This window comes from Chrysemys picta, chromosome 10 (genome assembly GCF_011386835.1).
Source record: "Chrysemys picta bellii isolate R12L10 chromosome 10, ASM1138683v2, whole genome shotgun sequence".
Classification (NCBI taxonomy): Eukaryota; Metazoa; Chordata; order Testudines; family Emydidae; genus Chrysemys; species Chrysemys picta.
In genome coordinates, this window is record NC_088800.1 from 20,051,803 (window position 1) to 20,070,100 (window position 18,298).

Consider the following 18,298-nt stretch of genomic DNA (forward strand, 5'->3'; position numbering starts at 1 on the left):
GGCCTACTCCTGTGAGTAACTACTAGGGGTGTCGATTAACTGCAGTTAACTCATGCGATTAACTAAAAAAAATTAATCGTGATTAATCGCACTGTTAAACAATAGAATACCAATTGAATTTTATTAAATATTTTTGAATGCTTTTATACATTTTCAAATATATTTATTTTTATTACAACACAGAATACAAAGTGTACAGTGCTCAATTTATATTATTTTTTATTACAAATATTTGCACTGTAAAAATGATGAACAAAATAAATAGTATATTTCAATTCACCTCATCCAAGTACTGTAGTGCAATCTCTTCATCATGAAAGTGCAACTTACAAATGTAGATTTTTTTTGGTACATAACTGCACTCAAAAACAAAACCAAGTCCACTCAGTCCTATTTCTTGTTCAGCCAATTGCTAAGACAAACAAGTTTGTTTACATTTACAGGGGACACTGCTGACTGCTTCTTATTTACAATGTCACCTGAAAGTGAGAACAGGCGTTCACATGGCACTTTTGTAGCTGGCGTTGCAAGGTATTTACATGCCAGATATGCTAAACGTTCATATGGCCCTTCATGCTTCGGCCACCATTCCAGAGGACATGCTTCCATGCTGATGATGCTCGTTAAAAAAATAATGCGTTAATTAAATTTGTGACTGAATTCCTTGGGGGAGAATTATATGTCTCCTGTTCTGTTTTACCCACATTCTGCCATATATTTCATGTTATAGCAGTCTCGATGATGACCCAGCACATGTTCGTTTTAAGAACACTTTCACTGCAGATTTGACAAAATGCAAAGACGGTACCAATGTGAGATTTCTCAGGATAAATACAGCACTCGACACAAGGTTTAAGAATCAGAAGTGCCTTCCAAAATCTGAGAGGGACGAGGTGTGGAGAATGCTTTCAGATGTCTTAAAAGAGCAACACTCCGATGCGGAAACTACAGAACCCGAACCACCAAAAAAGAAAATCAACCTTCTGCTGGTGGCATCTGACTCTGAAGATGAAAATGAACATGCATCAGTCCGCTCTGCTTTGGATCGTTATCTTGCAGAACCTGTCATCAACCTGGATGCATGTCTTCTGGAATGGTGGTTGAAGCATGAAGGGACATATGAATCTTTAGTGCATCTGGCACATAAATACCTTGTGATGCCAGCTACAAAAGTGCCATGTGAACGCCTGTTCTCACTTTCAGGTGACATTGTAAATAAGACGTGGGCAGCATTATCTCCTGCAAATTGTAACAAACTTGTTTGTCTGAGCAATTGGCTGAAGTAGGACTGAGTGGACTTGTAGGTTCTAAAGTTTTACATTTTCTTTTTGAATGCAGTTATTTTTTGTACATAATTCTACATTTGTAAGTTCAACTTTCATTATAAAGAGATTGCACTACAGTAGTAGGTCAATTGAAATATACTATTTCTTTTGTTTTTTACAGTGCACATATTTGTAATAAAAAATAAATATAAAGTGAGCACCGGAGACTTTGTATTCTGTGTTGTAATTGAAATTAATATATTTGAAAATGTAGGAAACATCCAAAATATTTAAATAAATGGTATTCTATTATTGTTTAACAGTGCAATTAATTGTGTGATTAATCACGATTAATTTTTTTAATCGCTTGACAGCCCTAGTAACTACTCATCAATGTGAGTAAATTGTTCACAATCTGGTCCTTTGAAAACACAGCAATTGCATGAACCTTTCCTGAACACAACCCCACCCTCAGTCAAGACACATTTTAGAGATTATGGCACCTACTGGTTTAATAGTGGCATTTTTTACTGCAGAAATGCCTGCCTTCTAAAAGTGCTTTTTGTTGCTAAAGTAGACTGACCACTCCATTATTACTCTGTTCTAGTCTTCCTTATAAGCTACACATGCACTCTGCTACCCCTCTCTACTGGCACATGCTCTTTGTGACAAAACTGAGGCTACAGCCTGCTAAAGAGAGCATATGTGGCAGTATGTTTAAAAGTCCACTTCCAAATATGCCTTTCTGTGCCAAAAAAAAAAAAAGTTACAGTGAGTTCTTGCACTGAGCTCACCACTCTTTTGGACTACTTCGCAGTGTGAGTGAAAGACTATACAACCCCACTCGTTCAAATTGCATTGTGGTTTGAGGGTTATTTTTTCAGTAGCAATATTTTTCCCGAATTTAACGTTAGTTTTCTGAGTGGGGGTTAACTAGCCAAACCCACAGACTAAACGGATGCTTTTAGCTCCCATGGTGATTCTGTTCCCAGGTTTAAATGTCAAAATTAGATTACTGTTTTATATGTAAAAAGGAAAAATTGGTTTAAGACTATCCCATTTAAAAGAGAAAAACATTTTATGGCAAAAAGGAGACATTATTTTATAGAAGTTTATCCTGCTGCGGTGGGATTTATAAATACACAACCTTCCCACCACCACTGCAGCCTAAATACTTTATGAAGCAATCAAATCCAAGCTGAAACTACTGCACTTTAGAAAGTGAATAATTAATAATAAATACTATTGGTTCTAGAGAGGGTCCCAAGGCACAAAGTGTAGGTCCAGATCCGACCTTCTCCTAACTTTGGGGGTTTCAGCCCCAGGATTTTGATTTTGCCCAGACAGCAGCAGTGGAGGGTGAAGAGATTCAAAGGTGGCTCTAAGCAATTTCTATACCCCTCTAATCCTGAGGGAAGTGGGGTGATGTGGTGTAGACACCCAGATTCCCCAGTGTGGGAGGAATCCTGTTACCTGGAAAAGATGGCTTTTCAGGGTCTTTGTGGTGCGAAACAATGCAAAGAGGCTGGAACAGAAGCCAGGATCTAGCTCAACAGCTACCTACAAAGTTTGGATATGGAGCTTAGTTGTATTGTGATCCTTGGTTTTGGTTTGGTCCCACCTCTGATTTGCCCACTAGTTAAGGAAAGTGTGCTGCAGGGCTCAAAAAATTCAACTTCTAAAAGGCTTATGTACATCATTGCAAATTCAACTGCAACTAGTCTTTTAAACAGTCTTGTTAAACAGTGCAAAGAGGGGTCATGCAACTGGTTAAGAAGCCTCACTAAAAGGACAAGGAGAGGTCAAATTGGAAAGAATGGGAATTTTTAATATTAATAGAAGGGAAAGAAAGAGGTGGACCTGACTGAAATGTATGTGATAATAGACAGTACTGTAAAGTGAGAAGTGTGTGTGCATTATTCCTTTCTGATTGGCTAAAAGAAAATACCTCAGCTGGAATCTGCAGTGTCCCTCTTCTGTATTAAGAACAGGAGGACTTGTGGCACCTTAGAGACTAACAAATTTATTTGAGCATCCAAAGAAGTGGGCTGTAGCCCACGAAAGCTTATGCTCAAATAAATGTGTTAGTCTCTAAGGTGCCACAAGTCCTCCTGTTCTTTTTGCGGATACAGACTAACACGGCTGCTACTCTGAAACCTCTTCTGTATTGTTATCCCTGGCTTCATCCAGAGTGATGAAGACGTGGGTGAAGCTTTGAGCCACAAATCCAACATTTTATTTCTCCTCTCCTAACCCATAAGCATCTGTGGGGGAGGGGTGCTGAGACTAATTAATATCTGTAAAAAACTTTCAGGTTCTTACACTGGATGCAGTATAAGCACAGAGCATTACTAATAAACAGCACTAGTCTTTGAGAGATCAGGGCCGGCTCCAGGCACCAGCTTACCAAGCAGGTGCTTAGGGCGGCCACTTCAGAGAGGGGCGGCACGTCCAGCTGTTCAGCGGCAATTCGGCGGACGGTCCCTCACTCCTGCTCGGAGCGAAGGACCTCCCGCTGAATTGCCGCCGCAGATCGCGATCGCGGCTTTTTGTTTGTTTGGTTTGTTTGTTTGGCTGCTTGGGGCGGCCAAAACCCTGGAGCCGGCCCTGTGAGAGATAGCAGAAGTGGAAACTGCCACAAATTTATGTTCAGCTCTAAAGGAAAAACCAGAATCCAGCAAATCATTTAACTAAATTCTCGCCAACATTTTTGCTTTCGTTTGCTGTGTTTTTCACAGTATCATAATGACAAAGCCTGGGTTGTTTATCAGTATTTTCTTCTCTCATAGCAAGAGACCAGGCTCTGTCATTAGGATACAGTGTAAAACACAGCAAACAAAAGCAAAAATATTTTTTCTGAAGAGGCTGTAGCTTTCCAAAACCAACATAAAGTGTAATTTGTTTGGTGTATAACAACAACAAACAGTTGATTTGATTTCTTCACTCTGTGTCTGTCTTATTTCTCTTTATATCTAATTTTACAGGAATCTGTTGTTTAGTTTTTATCTTGTACAACTACAAACAGACTTCTGCACAACCCATTTTAATTGGCTTTATCAAACAAGATCATGGTCACGCAAATTTTAAGAGATTTTGTTCAGTGAACATCTGCAAACACTAGACAGAGCTATAGTATAACATTTCCTTGGACTTTCTTCTATTGCTTTTATGTCAAAATTTTTCATCCAGACTGTTTTTTTTAAAGTCAAAATAACGATCTGTATAAACAATTCAACTCTACTGCGTCTTAAAAGTTAGCTTTTAAAACCAGAGCTATGCAATACAGTCATATCTGTGAGTGACTATTCTTATACTGTTTCATACGGGGGGAACAGGGGAGGGGATAGTACAGGAAACTGAGAACCCCAATGAGTTTCCATGAAAATGGAAGTGTGTGGGGTAGGAAAGGGGAGGAAGAAAGAAAAAGGTTATTCATACCTGCAATATCTAAGAGCACATAGTTCATGTAATACATGTGTTATAGATATACAGACGCTCTCCAGGTTACGCAAACCCGACTCGCACAAATCCACACTTACGGAAAAAGTTCCGTAAGTTCCATAAGCTAGAAAGGTTGGGGTTTTTTAGGTTTTTTTTGCGTAATGGTCGAGTATACGTTCCCGACTTACGCAAAATTCAAGTTATGCAAGGCGTTCCGGAATGGAACACTTGCATAAATCAGGGAGCGTCCATACACACTTCAGTATATTCTACATATAATGCACACAGGTATTGTACAACCTTTTATAGAGACGTAGGGCCAGATCTGATTCCATACTGGCATCTCTCCAGCATTGCAAAGGGGTAGATAGCTGTCCTGAGTAGCTAAGCATTCTGGGTAGCTTAGCATGTCAGGGGGATCCTGGGATGGCATAAAATTGGCATAGCTGGCTCTGCACCACCTGCTTCCACTCTGTGTATGGGGGTGTTCCAGGGCCAGCCAGGGTAATGAGGAGGTCTGGGGGGTGCACTCTGTTCCCCCCCCCACACACACACACAGCAGAAAGATGCTGGGGAGGAGTGGAGAAAAGGAAGAAGTGAGTGAGCTGGTGGCAGGAAAGGAAGGGTTGAAATAGTCACTGGAGAGTGTTTCAGGCAGGCTTGGCTCTTGGCCCCACAGGATTGTGTGCATTCTGTGACAGGCACATTATGTTCTGTGCCTTTTTCTCACATCTTTTAAGAGGTATTCACCTACAATTTACCAGAATGTACCCAAAGCTCCCTAGCCACAGGGGGACAACTCTGACCCCTAGAGACAGCAAGCAGGTGAGACAGAAATAGTTCTACTCAGCTTTATGCATCTGGGGCTTCCCATGCTAGAATAGTTCTGGGTCCCCCAGTGTCACTGCAGAGGTGCAAAGATGTGGCATCAGGGCCCTAGGTCGCTCTCTCATGTTTTGCAATGGCCCCAGACGCCACTTACTGAAAAAAAGAATGTCCCGGAGAATAGTTTTTGGGAAGGATTGGCAATGATGCAATTAAGCTGTGGAGGCAGCAGAGGGACTGTGACCACACTCTGGAAATGACATAGCTTAGTCAGAAGTATAGGTTTCTTTAAATTTATAAACCAAGATTCTAATCTCAATTGCACTGGTGTAAAGAACCTGGACCCTAGAGCTCAGAAAGCCACCGCAGATAGAGTGGAATCATTTCTTATAGCTTTTTGTTCTTAAAACGTTTTTTAGTAATTCCATATTTACATTCAAGAAAATTGTTTGATTTCAACATACATACAAGTCCACATTACAGAAATGGTCCCTTTGGGTCTGCACCGATAACTATATTGTCTAATAACAAGTAGAAATACACGGGTAAGCAAATATATTGCATTACATTGATTTCTTCCATCAACAGTTACCTAAAGGGGGGACGGGGACCAGAAGAAGAAGATTTAGACCACATGCTACCTGAGGCAAGTTTCCTGAAGCATGTGCAAGTTTTCATGGGTTTTGATGATATTTTGTTTCACTTGGAAATCTGAAATGTTGGCCCCATCTATATAAGGGCTTGTATCCCTGGTGGGGTAAGCTGCTCTACAGGGTGTGATTTCTAAACCGCACTAATGTGTTGCGCATTAACTGGTCTGTGTAGACCCTGCTGGTGCGCTTTAATGTAGTGCTATTTGAAACAGAACTAAGCTAAAGTGCACTAGGGAACCTTAAGGGTACGTCTATGCTGGGAGTGAGCCTCCCAGGCCCAGGAGCTGGGCTCCGGCTAGCAGGGTTCAAGCTAGCATGCTAAAAACAGCAGTATGGACGTTGCAGCTCGGGCTGGAGTTCGGGCTCTCAAGCCCACCTGACCTACACTTGAGCACCCAAGTTTCAGGCTGAGTTGCAATGGCCGGACTGCTATTTTTAGTCCAGGCACATGAATTAATTTGCAACACATTTGTGTGCTTTAGAAATCATCCCCCCATAGAGCATATTGCCCCACCGTGTAGACAAGCCCTTAATCTTTAATGTGAGCTAAGGAATGGTATTTAAAATTGGTTTCAACAAGACTCCAGTGAAGTGATTGCTAATACGGTTTGGTTTTGATAGAGCTATGCTTTAAAAAAGTTCTGGAATGTAGATTCTTCCTAAGCCATGATTCTAAGATGGCTTGGCTCTGTCCACAACAGCCACTCCAAGTGTTTTACAAACTGGTTTTGCTGGAACTATGTTTAAATACATTTCTCTATTTTAGTATAAAGATGGAAACAAATGGGGCTAATATCATAATAATATCAGTTCTTTCACCCTAGAAAACCTCCCACAGGGTCTTGCTGAACTCATTTGGCAAGATTTCCATGTCCTTTATTTATAAGCACATCGACATTTTACATAATACAAGCTTTTTAAAATGAAAAACACCATCTGATGTACACTCACCATCTTGCGTGTTTTGACTGAGGATCTGAGTGCGGAGCTCCTCAAGGCTAATTCCCAGGCATGTACAAATTTCCTCTCCGCTGTAAGGCTCAGGGTGAAATACCTCCTCGACAATGGTCAGCATTTCCTTCAGGCTAACTCCTAGCTTGGCCTGAACATCTTGGAGCTTCAGCATTTTTTTCCATTCTAGGCCTTTGGACTTTGAGAGAAGCTACAATGTGAAAAACAGACAATGCCACACATTGTAGTTTGAAATTGACATGAAATATTTCATAAAGAAAACAGATCTTAAAACTGATTTTTTTCAGCAAAAGCCATCAAGCCATCTATCTTTACACAGCAACTAGTGAATATGTTTATACACAGATATAGTTACAGAACAGAAAGATTTCTGTCAATCACAGCCCAGAAAAATTAAGCATTTTTTTTCTTAAAACACTAGCCTAAAGCTCTTATTGATATTACATATGTCCAGTCAAATCAATGATCCCTCCTTTTCCACATGGGCTACCCCCTCCAATTATTATTCACGCGATGAAGCCAATTTCAGGCATTTATTCATATACACCTCTACCCCGATATAACACAAATTCGGATATAACGCGGTAAAGCAGCGCTCCGGGGGGTGGGGCTGTGCACTCCGGCGGATCAAAGCAAGTTCGATATAACGTGGTTTCACCTATAACGCAGTAAGATTTTTTGGCTCCCAAGGACAGCGTTATATCAAGGTAGAGGTGTACATTCCCCAGTACAATAGCACTGGAAAATCCCAGAAAGACTTGCTATGTTATTAGTCTTTGATCTAATATTGACAGCTCAGCCTGATTGGTGGTATTTAATAAATCCAAGTATCAGAGGCTGTTATAATCTTAACTTTCTTAGAAGAGCCCTGGAGAGATGAATGACATGGTAAGGTTGGTGCTGGACCCTTAAATGCAAACTTGCTAGTGTATAATATTTTTTACAATTACAACATTCTATTAACATTCATTTTACAAGGGAGCCTCAGTCTTACCAGTACAATGAAGATTTTTCTTGAGGCATTCAAACAGGAGTTTATGTCATATTAAACCGAGAATGTGTTCTGCTCTCAAGTGTGCTGATTGAGTGGGGCCAGGATTTTCTCCATCATGGTCTCTTTTTCTTTTCAATAAATATTGGTTTTAAGTTTGTTTGAAAGCATTAAGGCTTCAATTCAGCAAATCATCCCTTTACAGCAAAGCACTTCAGTGGGGTTAACTTTCAGGTTAGTGGGACTTAAGCACATGCTGAAAGTTAAGTATTTGCGTTGTGTAATTGAGGCCTATAGGAGAGCTGTGACTTTTCCAAGACCTGGTGGATACTTTTCCACACACAGATTTCTGCAGTCAGTTATAGCAAGCTACTGGTTGTTTGCACCATGTGTGAGCTGCTGTCCAGTTACTTGCTGCAGCTTCTCACTGTCCTGCTTCTCCTCAAGCATTGTTCTATTCGGGCCTTTTCAGGTTTTGCTTTATTGAAGTATACAACAATTAACTACTTTTGGTGCCCTCTAGTGCCTTTCCAAGGTTGATGTGGCGCATTCTAGAGCAGGAAAACAGGCCACATGAAATCCTAACCACATGACTCTGCAGCCATTTAAAATACAAACAAGTATGTTCCCAGCCACAGAAAGGACCAGCATTGTCTAGTGGCTAAAGCAGGGGCCTGAGAGTAAGGAGGTATCCTGACTCTGGCACTGTTTCTGAGATGCTGGAGAAGTCACCTATGGCCTGGTTTCAAAGATGCTGAGTACCCAGAGCTCCACAACATTAATCTGCATGTATCTCAGTTTCCTCACCTATAAAATGGGGGTGTTACGAGGTATACAAAACCTGCACTAGACAGGAAGGGGTTAAGGAGCACCAACGGACTCAGGCAGCCCCACCCCATCACACCTGTGAAGTATGGTGGACTTGGAGGAGGAGCTTCAGAAGGGAGAAGCCCAGCTCACAGGGCTCTAGCCCTGGGAGGTAGACAGACCTCTCATCTCAGCTCCCAGAGAGGAGCAAGCAGTGAGCGCAGCTGCCTTAGCTTTCCTATGAGTGTGGAGCAGTAGTACAGTTGGCTGGAGGGCCCTTATGGACACGGGGGTGGGTACTGCTCTTTATTGCCATTAGTTTAGTTTTCTTTCCTTTGTCGTGTTGGGAGCTGTCCCCAGGGTAGTCCCTGCTGACCATGTGAGCCCCCTGAGGAGAAGGTGGACTGATGTAGGAGGTAGCTTAGGAGAGAAGCAAGAGGCCTGACAAAGCAAAACCCAGGGTAGAGGGAAGGCCTGGGCTCTCCTACAGTCTCACTGAGGAGGCTAGCATAAGGAGACCCTAGGCAGAAGGGCTGGAAGAACAAGTAGCCTGACCCTGGCCTGATGATCTAATGCGAAGTTGTGGTAACTGCTGAGTTACCCTCTGGTTTACTGGTGTAAATGGATGAGGCTAAACATGATCCAGCTGGAAGTCCAAGTCACAAGATGAATGTCTGGTAAGCGGAGATACGGAGAGAAAAATCCTACAATGCTACATCCAGCCAGAAGGCAGGGCGCCAGCTGGTGAGTCACTGTCACAGTGGGTAATGTTTCCTTCACATATTTAACTTTTAACTTTAATCTTTCATATCTTTAATAGTTGTCTGTAAAAGTGATTTGAGATCTTCAGCTTAAAGGTACTGAAGAAATGTATATTATATTACACTAATGATCAGCATCTTGTAGCCCTCATTACTTGAAATTAAACAGGTGTAATCACTTAGAAAAACCAACACAATGCTTTCTATTATCTGAATAAATAATACACTGTATTATTAGTAATTTATGCCACTGGTGCATTACCACATCCTTCCCAATTCCTTGAAGAGAGAGGCTGCATTTGAAATGAGCTTGCTATTTAGATACTCTACAGACTAAACACACTGAACAGAAACTGATCACTGCAAAACATTTAGCAGCTGGTATTTTTGTGATCATTCTAAACTTAGGACAACAAAGTTTTTGACCATTTTTTAAGAAAAAATCCCACCCCATTAACTCAAAATACAACCAACACCAGACCCAGAAAAGAAATAGGGAAAAATCCATCTATTGAATTTACAAGAATACTGACCCCCGAGTTCAGTGTTTCCTGACAGTTATTGATCAGATGGAGTAAGGTCCTGAGGCATCCTCAAGCCACTTCTTAACTGCCAGGATACACCCTGTTACAGTCTCACTGGAATACTTTAAATGTATGGCCATCTGTCGTATTCGATGATGACATCAAAACATCTTGTGTGTGTTTTTCCTGTAGCTGTATGATCCAATCTGTAAGGAGCGAGGTCACAAACACATGTCCTACAGAAATGTGTAGGCACCCACTGAAGACTTGGCATGATGTTTGGCCCTTTTTTTCAATCACTTTTTCACATCTGTTTTTTTTCCTCAAAGTGTTTGCAACATTTATTGATAGTAGTTCTACATTCGGATCTGTCCTTGGCTCTGTCTTCAAAGTGATCGATATTTATGCTGCATGAGTTGAGATTCTGCTTAAGGGTGTCTTTGAAGTGTCTACATAGGCTGCTCTTCTGCTCTTTCCAAGTTTCATGTAAGGATGAAAGGACTCTTTTTCAGGAGTCTATCACCACCCATTCCAATAACATGACCTATCCATTTCTAAGCTTAAACTATAAGTAAATGTGAAAAGAAAGTATATCCCAGTCAATGATGGGACAAATATAAACAATGATTCATAGTGAGTATTGGTATACTTAGCCTTACATAACAATAATACTATCCTAGTACTTTGCAGTCCTATAGTGCCATCTGAGGGTCTTTCAGTACTTCACAAACATTAACTGATTAAACTTTACAGCACCCATTAAGATAGATAGGTAAGCAGGCATTATTAATACCATTTTACAGATAAATAGAGTAACCTGAAGTATAGTACAAAGGAGTAGAGGCCTAAATTTTTGCTAACATTGAGTATCCATCCTGTGACATCTATGGTGTAACTTTCAGAGGCAGGGGCACCTCCAGGCATTCTGGACCAAAGTTTCTTCTCCAATAAAACTCCTGCCCAGAATAAGGAAACACAACAGAGTCACCCACAGAGAGTGGTTCCCAAGCGTAGCAGCTGCTGAGCCCAGCACAGAAGATCCCAGGCGTCACCACTAAGCCCGGTGAAGTCATCCCTGCTGCAGTTGCTCGCCCCACCAAGTCTGCGCCACATTCAGCCCCTGTTTTCCAGTCTGGCCCATACAGGTGCAGTGTCATTTCGCATTCCTGTGCTTCCCTGTAGAGGAAGGAGCAAGCAATGTTGCTCTGCCCCTACCTATGGTACGCAATGGTCAGATGGCTGTGAGGCCATTGTTCAGAGGTGTTTAGCAACCAATGACTTCAGTTGGAGTTGTGACTATGCTCAGCTCCTCTGAAAGTCAGGCCCTAGCTGTCCCAAACAGGGCACACATTACTGGATTACTAGGCCTAATGCTAGAAGTCTGAAAATCTCTCCCATTTTTCAAAAATGTCTGAAACAGAAATTCAGTATCTAGCAGGTTGGGGTTTTTTTATGATAAAGTTCAACAGTTCAATTAAATATGGTTCTGTCGTCTTCTATTTGTTGGAAGTAGATGTTTGACCTCCATTGTACACAAAAGAATAAGAGTCAAATGATGCCCTAGCCAAACATAACCTATTGCAGGGCACCATGAGAATGGATTAAATAGTCTCTGGGTTGAAGACTATGGTTAACAACTTTGCTCCTCTGGCACAATGGAACTCTCTACAATAATGGTAAAGATAATCTGTGCAGGAGATAACTTTCTCATGGGCTGGCCCAAAAATTTGTGGAATGAACTCCCACAAAAACTAAGGACCATCACAAACCTTACCCACCATCTGCTCTAAATACAAGATGCATTTCTTTGGCCTTGCCTTCTCCCACAAACATAGCTCTGTGGAGAAAGAAGAAGGAAAGACAGCATGTACACCTCTACCCCGATATAACACAAATTTGGATATAACGCAGTAAAGCAGTGCTCCGGGGGGCGCGGGGCTGCGCACTCCATTGGATTAAAGCAAGTGCGATATAATGCGGTTTCACCTATAACACGGTAAGATTTTTTGGCTCCCGAGAACAGCGTTATATTGAGGTAGAGGTGTATTGAGAGAGGTAATCAAGGATTCATTATATCCTACGCCAACCAAAGCAATTAGGAATGTTATGCTGGTATTTCTACCCATGTGTAAATGTCTGCAAAGGGAAGAGAAAGAAAATGAGATTAGAGCTACAGGCACGAAGGACAAATACTACCATCAAGACATCCATCAATACGAATGATCTAAAAAGCTGTGTTGTGAGGCCTAAGATGCTGTTTCATACATCTGTTAGCTTATTAGTTCTGCTGTGTTAATACTACCTAAAAGACAACCCTCCTTCCCCTCATCTGCCCACCTTCACCCCTCTATGACCTGTTCCTAAAGGAAACAGGTTTTTTCTGTCTCAACAAATTTTTTATTGTGCATGCAACTATCCATCTGGGCAACATGTGCTTAAAAGTGGGCAGATGTGAATTGTTTCCTTAAAATTGCACAGCTGTGAAAGGTACTTTTTCAGGGATTGTGTCATCTCTAACAGGTGGTGTAACATCCATCTTTCCCTCCTTTCCTCTGCAGTTTGCAACACAGAGCAACTAATCAAAGTAATTTTAAAAGCTGGTGCAATTCACCTACCTTGCTTTATGAAACAACCCTTAAGAAGGTCTTACAAATGGTCTATTAAAATTGGGGATATGAAGATTCCTGGACTCTTATTTGAATTAGCTTCCAAAAGAAACTAGGACTCCCCAAGTTAGTTGAGTTGTTTAATTACCCTAAGGGCAAGGTTTGTCATTCCTGCCAGGAGCCATTCACAGAGAGGTCCTAACCCTGATTGCACTGAAGTCAATGAGAATCAATGGCAAAAGAAACTGGCCATGATCACTGGCATTATCACATATCTCTTAAATACACACACGACATGGTACTTTCCAAGCTACAACCTTAGTATGGTTCCAACTATCGGCCCATACAGGATGCTTAAAAAGTTTCACTGAGCAGTAGATTCTCTTTTGGAAAGTTACACCAACAGCCATAATAAGGTATGTGTTCATTCAGGTTCAGTGGGCTCCTTTCCTCTTACAGCATGCAGAGGGATGAGTATGAGGTTTTATATCCCTTCCAAACCTCTTTTTCAGCATTAATTGTTACAACTCTGGCTATTCTTCTTATCCCTACAAATGTCCCATCCCCTCTTTGAATCTCCCTTAGTTGTTGGCTTCAACAACATTCAGTGGCAATAAGTTCCACAGTGTAATTATGTAAACTCTCAGCTGAATTCTCTGATCCAAATTTTACTCACTTACAGCAATATACATTGGGAGTATGTCCTTTGAATCAGCCGGGCTACTCCACACTTATGCCAGTGTAACTGAGAAAAGAACAGTCCCCTTTATTTCTATAACCGACTGAATCCAAACCTCAAATCTGAATGTTCCCAAACACTGGAGCTTTTTCAATCCAGATCCAAATTTGAACTTTCCCAAGACTTGGAGTGTTCAGATTCAACCTGTCTTAGAGACAGGTTCAAGCTGTGAATTGGCATCCCAGTCCACATCCAACTCCGCAGTTTTGGTTCAGGCCCATCTCTACGCTCAATACAAATATCTGTTTCTAATCAACACTTCCAATAGCATTTGAATGTTTCTACGTTCTATCCTTGATTATTGCTTTCTGCTTCTCCCAGTAAATACACATCTATTACTGTCCATACAGAACTACCATGGGAACACATTTGTTTTTCTCCACTTCCTTTTCATTATCAGGGTTTAATTAGAAGCCCTCTACTCGCATTAACTGAGAATATTTTTGCTGAAAAGGAATTAATTTGTTCTTTCCATGCATGCCTAATAACCAATAAACTCCATAGTGCTAAACCACAGACCCTACAACAAACAATAAGGGTCTGATCCCAGATGCCTCACACTTCCATTGAACTCCGTGGGAGTTTGCTTTGTAACAGGGTAGAGGGGTCTGGCCCTGAGAAGATAAAAATGTCAGTTAAAGCAGCACCTGACCTGGTGTTAAAGTAAAGCTGTGACTGGTCAGGGGTGGAGGAAAGCACATACTTGGATGAAGGTTTCATTAGAGTTTGACAAAAGCCATACAGTACCTTTGTAGCCAGACGACACTCCATCACCCTAATATTGTAATGAGAAGTTGCTGCTTTATTCATTTCGACACAACTGTTAGCAATAACAAAAGCTGCTCCACTTGGAAGTCTCACATCAGTTGCCCTCAGAGGACTGAACTCTATCAGCTTGGCCTATTAAAAGAAAAATGAATGGTCAGTTTTAATTTACTAGCAACCAGCAATGGAGTTAGCTCAATAAATCAAATGCATTTACCTTTGCAAACTTTTTTTTCCTCTCAAGAATCCACAGATGGTTAATCAAGGAAATTGACATGAAACAGTGAGAAAAGCTATTTAGCCCCAATGGTCAAGTTACAAGAAAACCTGAAGCCTCTTCCTGGGAGCTGGAATTTATGGCTTCTCCATTAAATGTCTTTGTGTTTTCAGAGTTTCACAGAACCTATTTGTAGGCAACACTTTTCAAAATAACTTTATTTTAAGAAGATGCCAGATGGCATTTGGGAAACTGAAATCCAGCTGGGTTGGGAGTGGCAACACCAGAGCATGGGGGTAGTACGAACTGAATCCTAAATGTGAGAGCTGGGTCCAAACAAAGCCTTATATCTGAACACCCCACTGCCACCATTCCAGGGGGTTCTAAGTCTTGAGCCCGGTCTAGCCCCAATAATTACAAAGTATATATTTAATCAGTGAGCTGCATTTCAGTAAAACATCCAGACTGCTCTACCTGAGGGAGCCTGCAGTGCAAATCAAATGGCTAGAAGAGTAGGCAGCCAGCTCATTTTGATACAGTACATTCAGGCTCCAATCCTACAGTGTGTTGTGTGGGAGAGAGCTTTTGTACCTGCAGGGCCCCCATCAGAATCAGCAATCTGCCCGTGCATTGCAGGATCAGGGTGATATTGTGCAAAATAACTCTAAAAACTAGAAGGCTTCACACACTTTTTATTGCTTCTGTAGACTGAGCTTGCTGCGCACACCAGGGGCTTCTTGCCTCCCTCCATTACAGCCCACAAGGTCCCCATGTGCCACCCTCCCATCCCCCTCTAGTTCAGGTACTTCCTGCAACACTCCACATCCCTCCTGCCAGGGGCGCTGTGTGTACCCCGTTCCCCTCTGCTCCTATACCAGGGTTCCCCAGTCTCCCCCTCATGCCTCTTGTTCTGTGTGTACCCCATTCCACCCTCCCACCATGGCAGGGGGTCTGTGTTCCCCCCAGCCCCATTTCCCTTGTGACTGTTTCTGTTTTAGCCTACCAGTGTTTCAAAATCCCTTTCTTACAGGATACAGGTGCTAGTGCTTACCGACTGGGGGTGGGGGGCACTAATGACATAAAGACCACGTGACTAGGGATCAGGGAGACAATGTCATAGCCCAACTGTCACCAAAAGCAGTAGGGTTCTGCCCACTGATGCCTAGAACAGTCTCTGAAATTTTGGAACTGATTGGCTATGGGTTGAAAAGTTATTGCCTTACAGACAGGCAAATAGAGAAATGCCAGCGAGTAGGGTGTAGGGCCTTGCTTCATTCAGCCAATTATTGCCTCACTTTCCCCAGCAATAGAACTGGAATAAAATATTTCCCTGTCTCATAGGCCTGTGGTGAGGTATAATATGGGTACAGCATTTTGTGCCCTTTGGGTGAACTGGGCTATAAATCTCAGTAACTAACTCCTGCAGGCTGTGATGTCATGAAGAGATGAAATGCACACCTAGCGCTTACTTTTCACTGGGATAGGTTGTATACTGCATACTTTGTCAGGGATCCGCTCAGAGCAGACTGCAGCTCTATAGAGCAGGGACCTGTTACTGGTTTTGGCACTCTTCATTTACTCCATGAACAGCTATGGTGCTAAACAACAGGTGGCCACATGCTAATCTGCTTCCAAGACATGTATTTAGAGTCCCCATCATTGTCTTAACCCATTGGGGTTATGCATTATTTTGCAAATATCAAGGGAGAGACTTGCTTCCCTTTAAATGCTCTTTCACTCTGCGTACATATCCCTTACGGTGCTCACCACTTTCTGAGTAAGAAAACCCTTACCACTTTTGAACCATATAAAACATTTCCACTTAGACAAAGCCGAGGTGACTGTATGTCAAGAAAATGTGTAACTTCTTTCAGCCCTGGTGCAGCTGCACAGGTGCTACCAAAAGTATAAGCTGTTGGGTAGATTGGACGTAGGCCCAGAAAAGTGGCAATGTTTGGGCGTTCAGAATGCACTCATGGTGGACTTGAGAATATCCAATGTATTCAAAGGATGAGCACATTTTGCATATAAGAGAAAACGCCATGATATGGAGCTAAGCCCCTATTACATGCTGTGGAGAGAGAAAGTCACCAAGTAAAATGGTAAGCATTTTACAACGGATGGCCAATGTAAAGATTTCTCATGAATGGCTGCATTCATTTCAATAAACATATTTTTGTGAGTTTTAGGTTTGACCGTCCAAAGCCCCACACACCTTTTTAGATAGTAGGCAGATCCCACTGTAAACGGTATTTTTGCAGCACTGTGCCCATTCATCGGTTTCTCATGCTTAAGAAAGATACCTTCAACACCTTAATCAAACACTAGCATTTTATGAAAACAAAGTCTGAAAAATTTGTGTAATTCCCCATTATAGTTATGAGTAGGGATTTGGAGCATAAAACCTACTGGTCCGCGCTCCAGCTCCAGGCTCCACTCCAAAGCCCTGGTTATGAGCAAATCTGGCAGCTTTACTAGAACGGGTCTGTCACTAGAAGTTCCAATAAAGAATTCTTGTGATAACTAGGGGATACCAGCCATTTAGACCTCATAATGTAGGAATTACTCCAGATTCAGTGGTGCATCAGCTGACCAACATGGAGTCTATTATTCCTCTTTCATATCTCTTCCTCTCCCATGTAGCCTTTCTAGTCTCTTTTCATCTCTCACTCTCATCTTCTTAGTCCCACAAGCCTCTCGTGTTCTGAATGGTGGTATTTCTTATACAGTGAGACTCATATATACTCACATCTTCGCTGCTGTGCATAATCCATGCCTGTACTGTTTTGCCCAGCTATTGGTTTCCTGTATCTTTAATACGTACAGTTGTAATGTGTTGTTAGTTTACACTAAAAGAGCCACGTACAGTTCCTTCTTCTGCAAGAAATGATATGGACTGGTCCATGCCTCCTCCCTCCGTGCCAATGTACCGTTCGCTCTTGGTGCAAATTTCTGCAAGTTCCACCTAAGGAAACATTGGAAGTAAAGCTTGAGTCAAGATAAAGGATGCAGCACATACATTGTTTACATTGACAGACTGCAGAGGACAGTGAAATACCTCTGAGATCACCCTTCCCCACACATTCCTTACCAATAGACTAAGCTTTGGATGCCATGCAAGTCTGACCCATTCTCACTGTAAGATGGTATCACCATATAGTCTTTCTCCCTTTGCTCTGAACCATACCAGGATCTCCCTGACTCCACTATAGCCACTGGCACTGGACGCTTATCAGAGTCTCCATTCTAGCACCACTCCTCCTTCCATTCCCTCCCCCTACCCCCACCCATTTCCACACCTGTGTCTGAAATTGTGCTTCAGTACTGACTGAGTACAAAGTATGCTCCCTGGTAACTTATGTAGTCAAGATCATTCACCTTACTGCTTGTAATGTGTCGGTTTCATAACTAGAAGTTACCGATTGAAGCTGAACTCGAGATTTATGAGTTTCCCCAGTTAGGGACCTGATCCTCCAGTGCTCACATAGGCAAAACTCCAAATAATATCGATGGGACTTTAGCCTTAGTAAAGAATGCATGATCAGGTCCCTACAATAAATCATCTAGGGTCTGGCTCTGACATTACACTGAGACTGCCTTATTTGGCAAGTAGCACCACCGCCCATCTCAGAGGCACAGTTCCTTCTGGGCGCTGCCCTATGCGCAGGGCACGTGGCAATGCCACAATCTAGCCCTTAGAGATGTATGATAATCTCATTTTACAAACCAAAA

General features: G+C 42.0%; 1 protein-coding gene across 3 annotated transcripts in view; it reads right to left on the reverse strand.

The window, feature by feature from the left end:
• GALK2 (galactokinase 2) overlaps window positions 1-18,298 on the reverse strand; it is a 70,114-nt gene that overhangs the window by 11,305 nt on the left and 40,511 nt on the right. For all 3 annotated transcript variants that reach the window (XM_005304003.5, XM_005304004.5, XM_065558150.1), the window contains 3 exons: window positions 17,433-17,531; window positions 14,332-14,484; window positions 7,136-7,346 (listed from right to left, as the gene is read on the reverse strand). In XM_005304003.5, coding sequence (XP_005304060.2) covers window positions 7,136-7,346; window positions 14,332-14,484; window positions 17,433-17,531 — 463 coding nt within the window. The remainder of the gene's footprint in view (window positions 1-7,135; window positions 7,347-14,331; window positions 14,485-17,432; window positions 17,532-18,298) is intronic.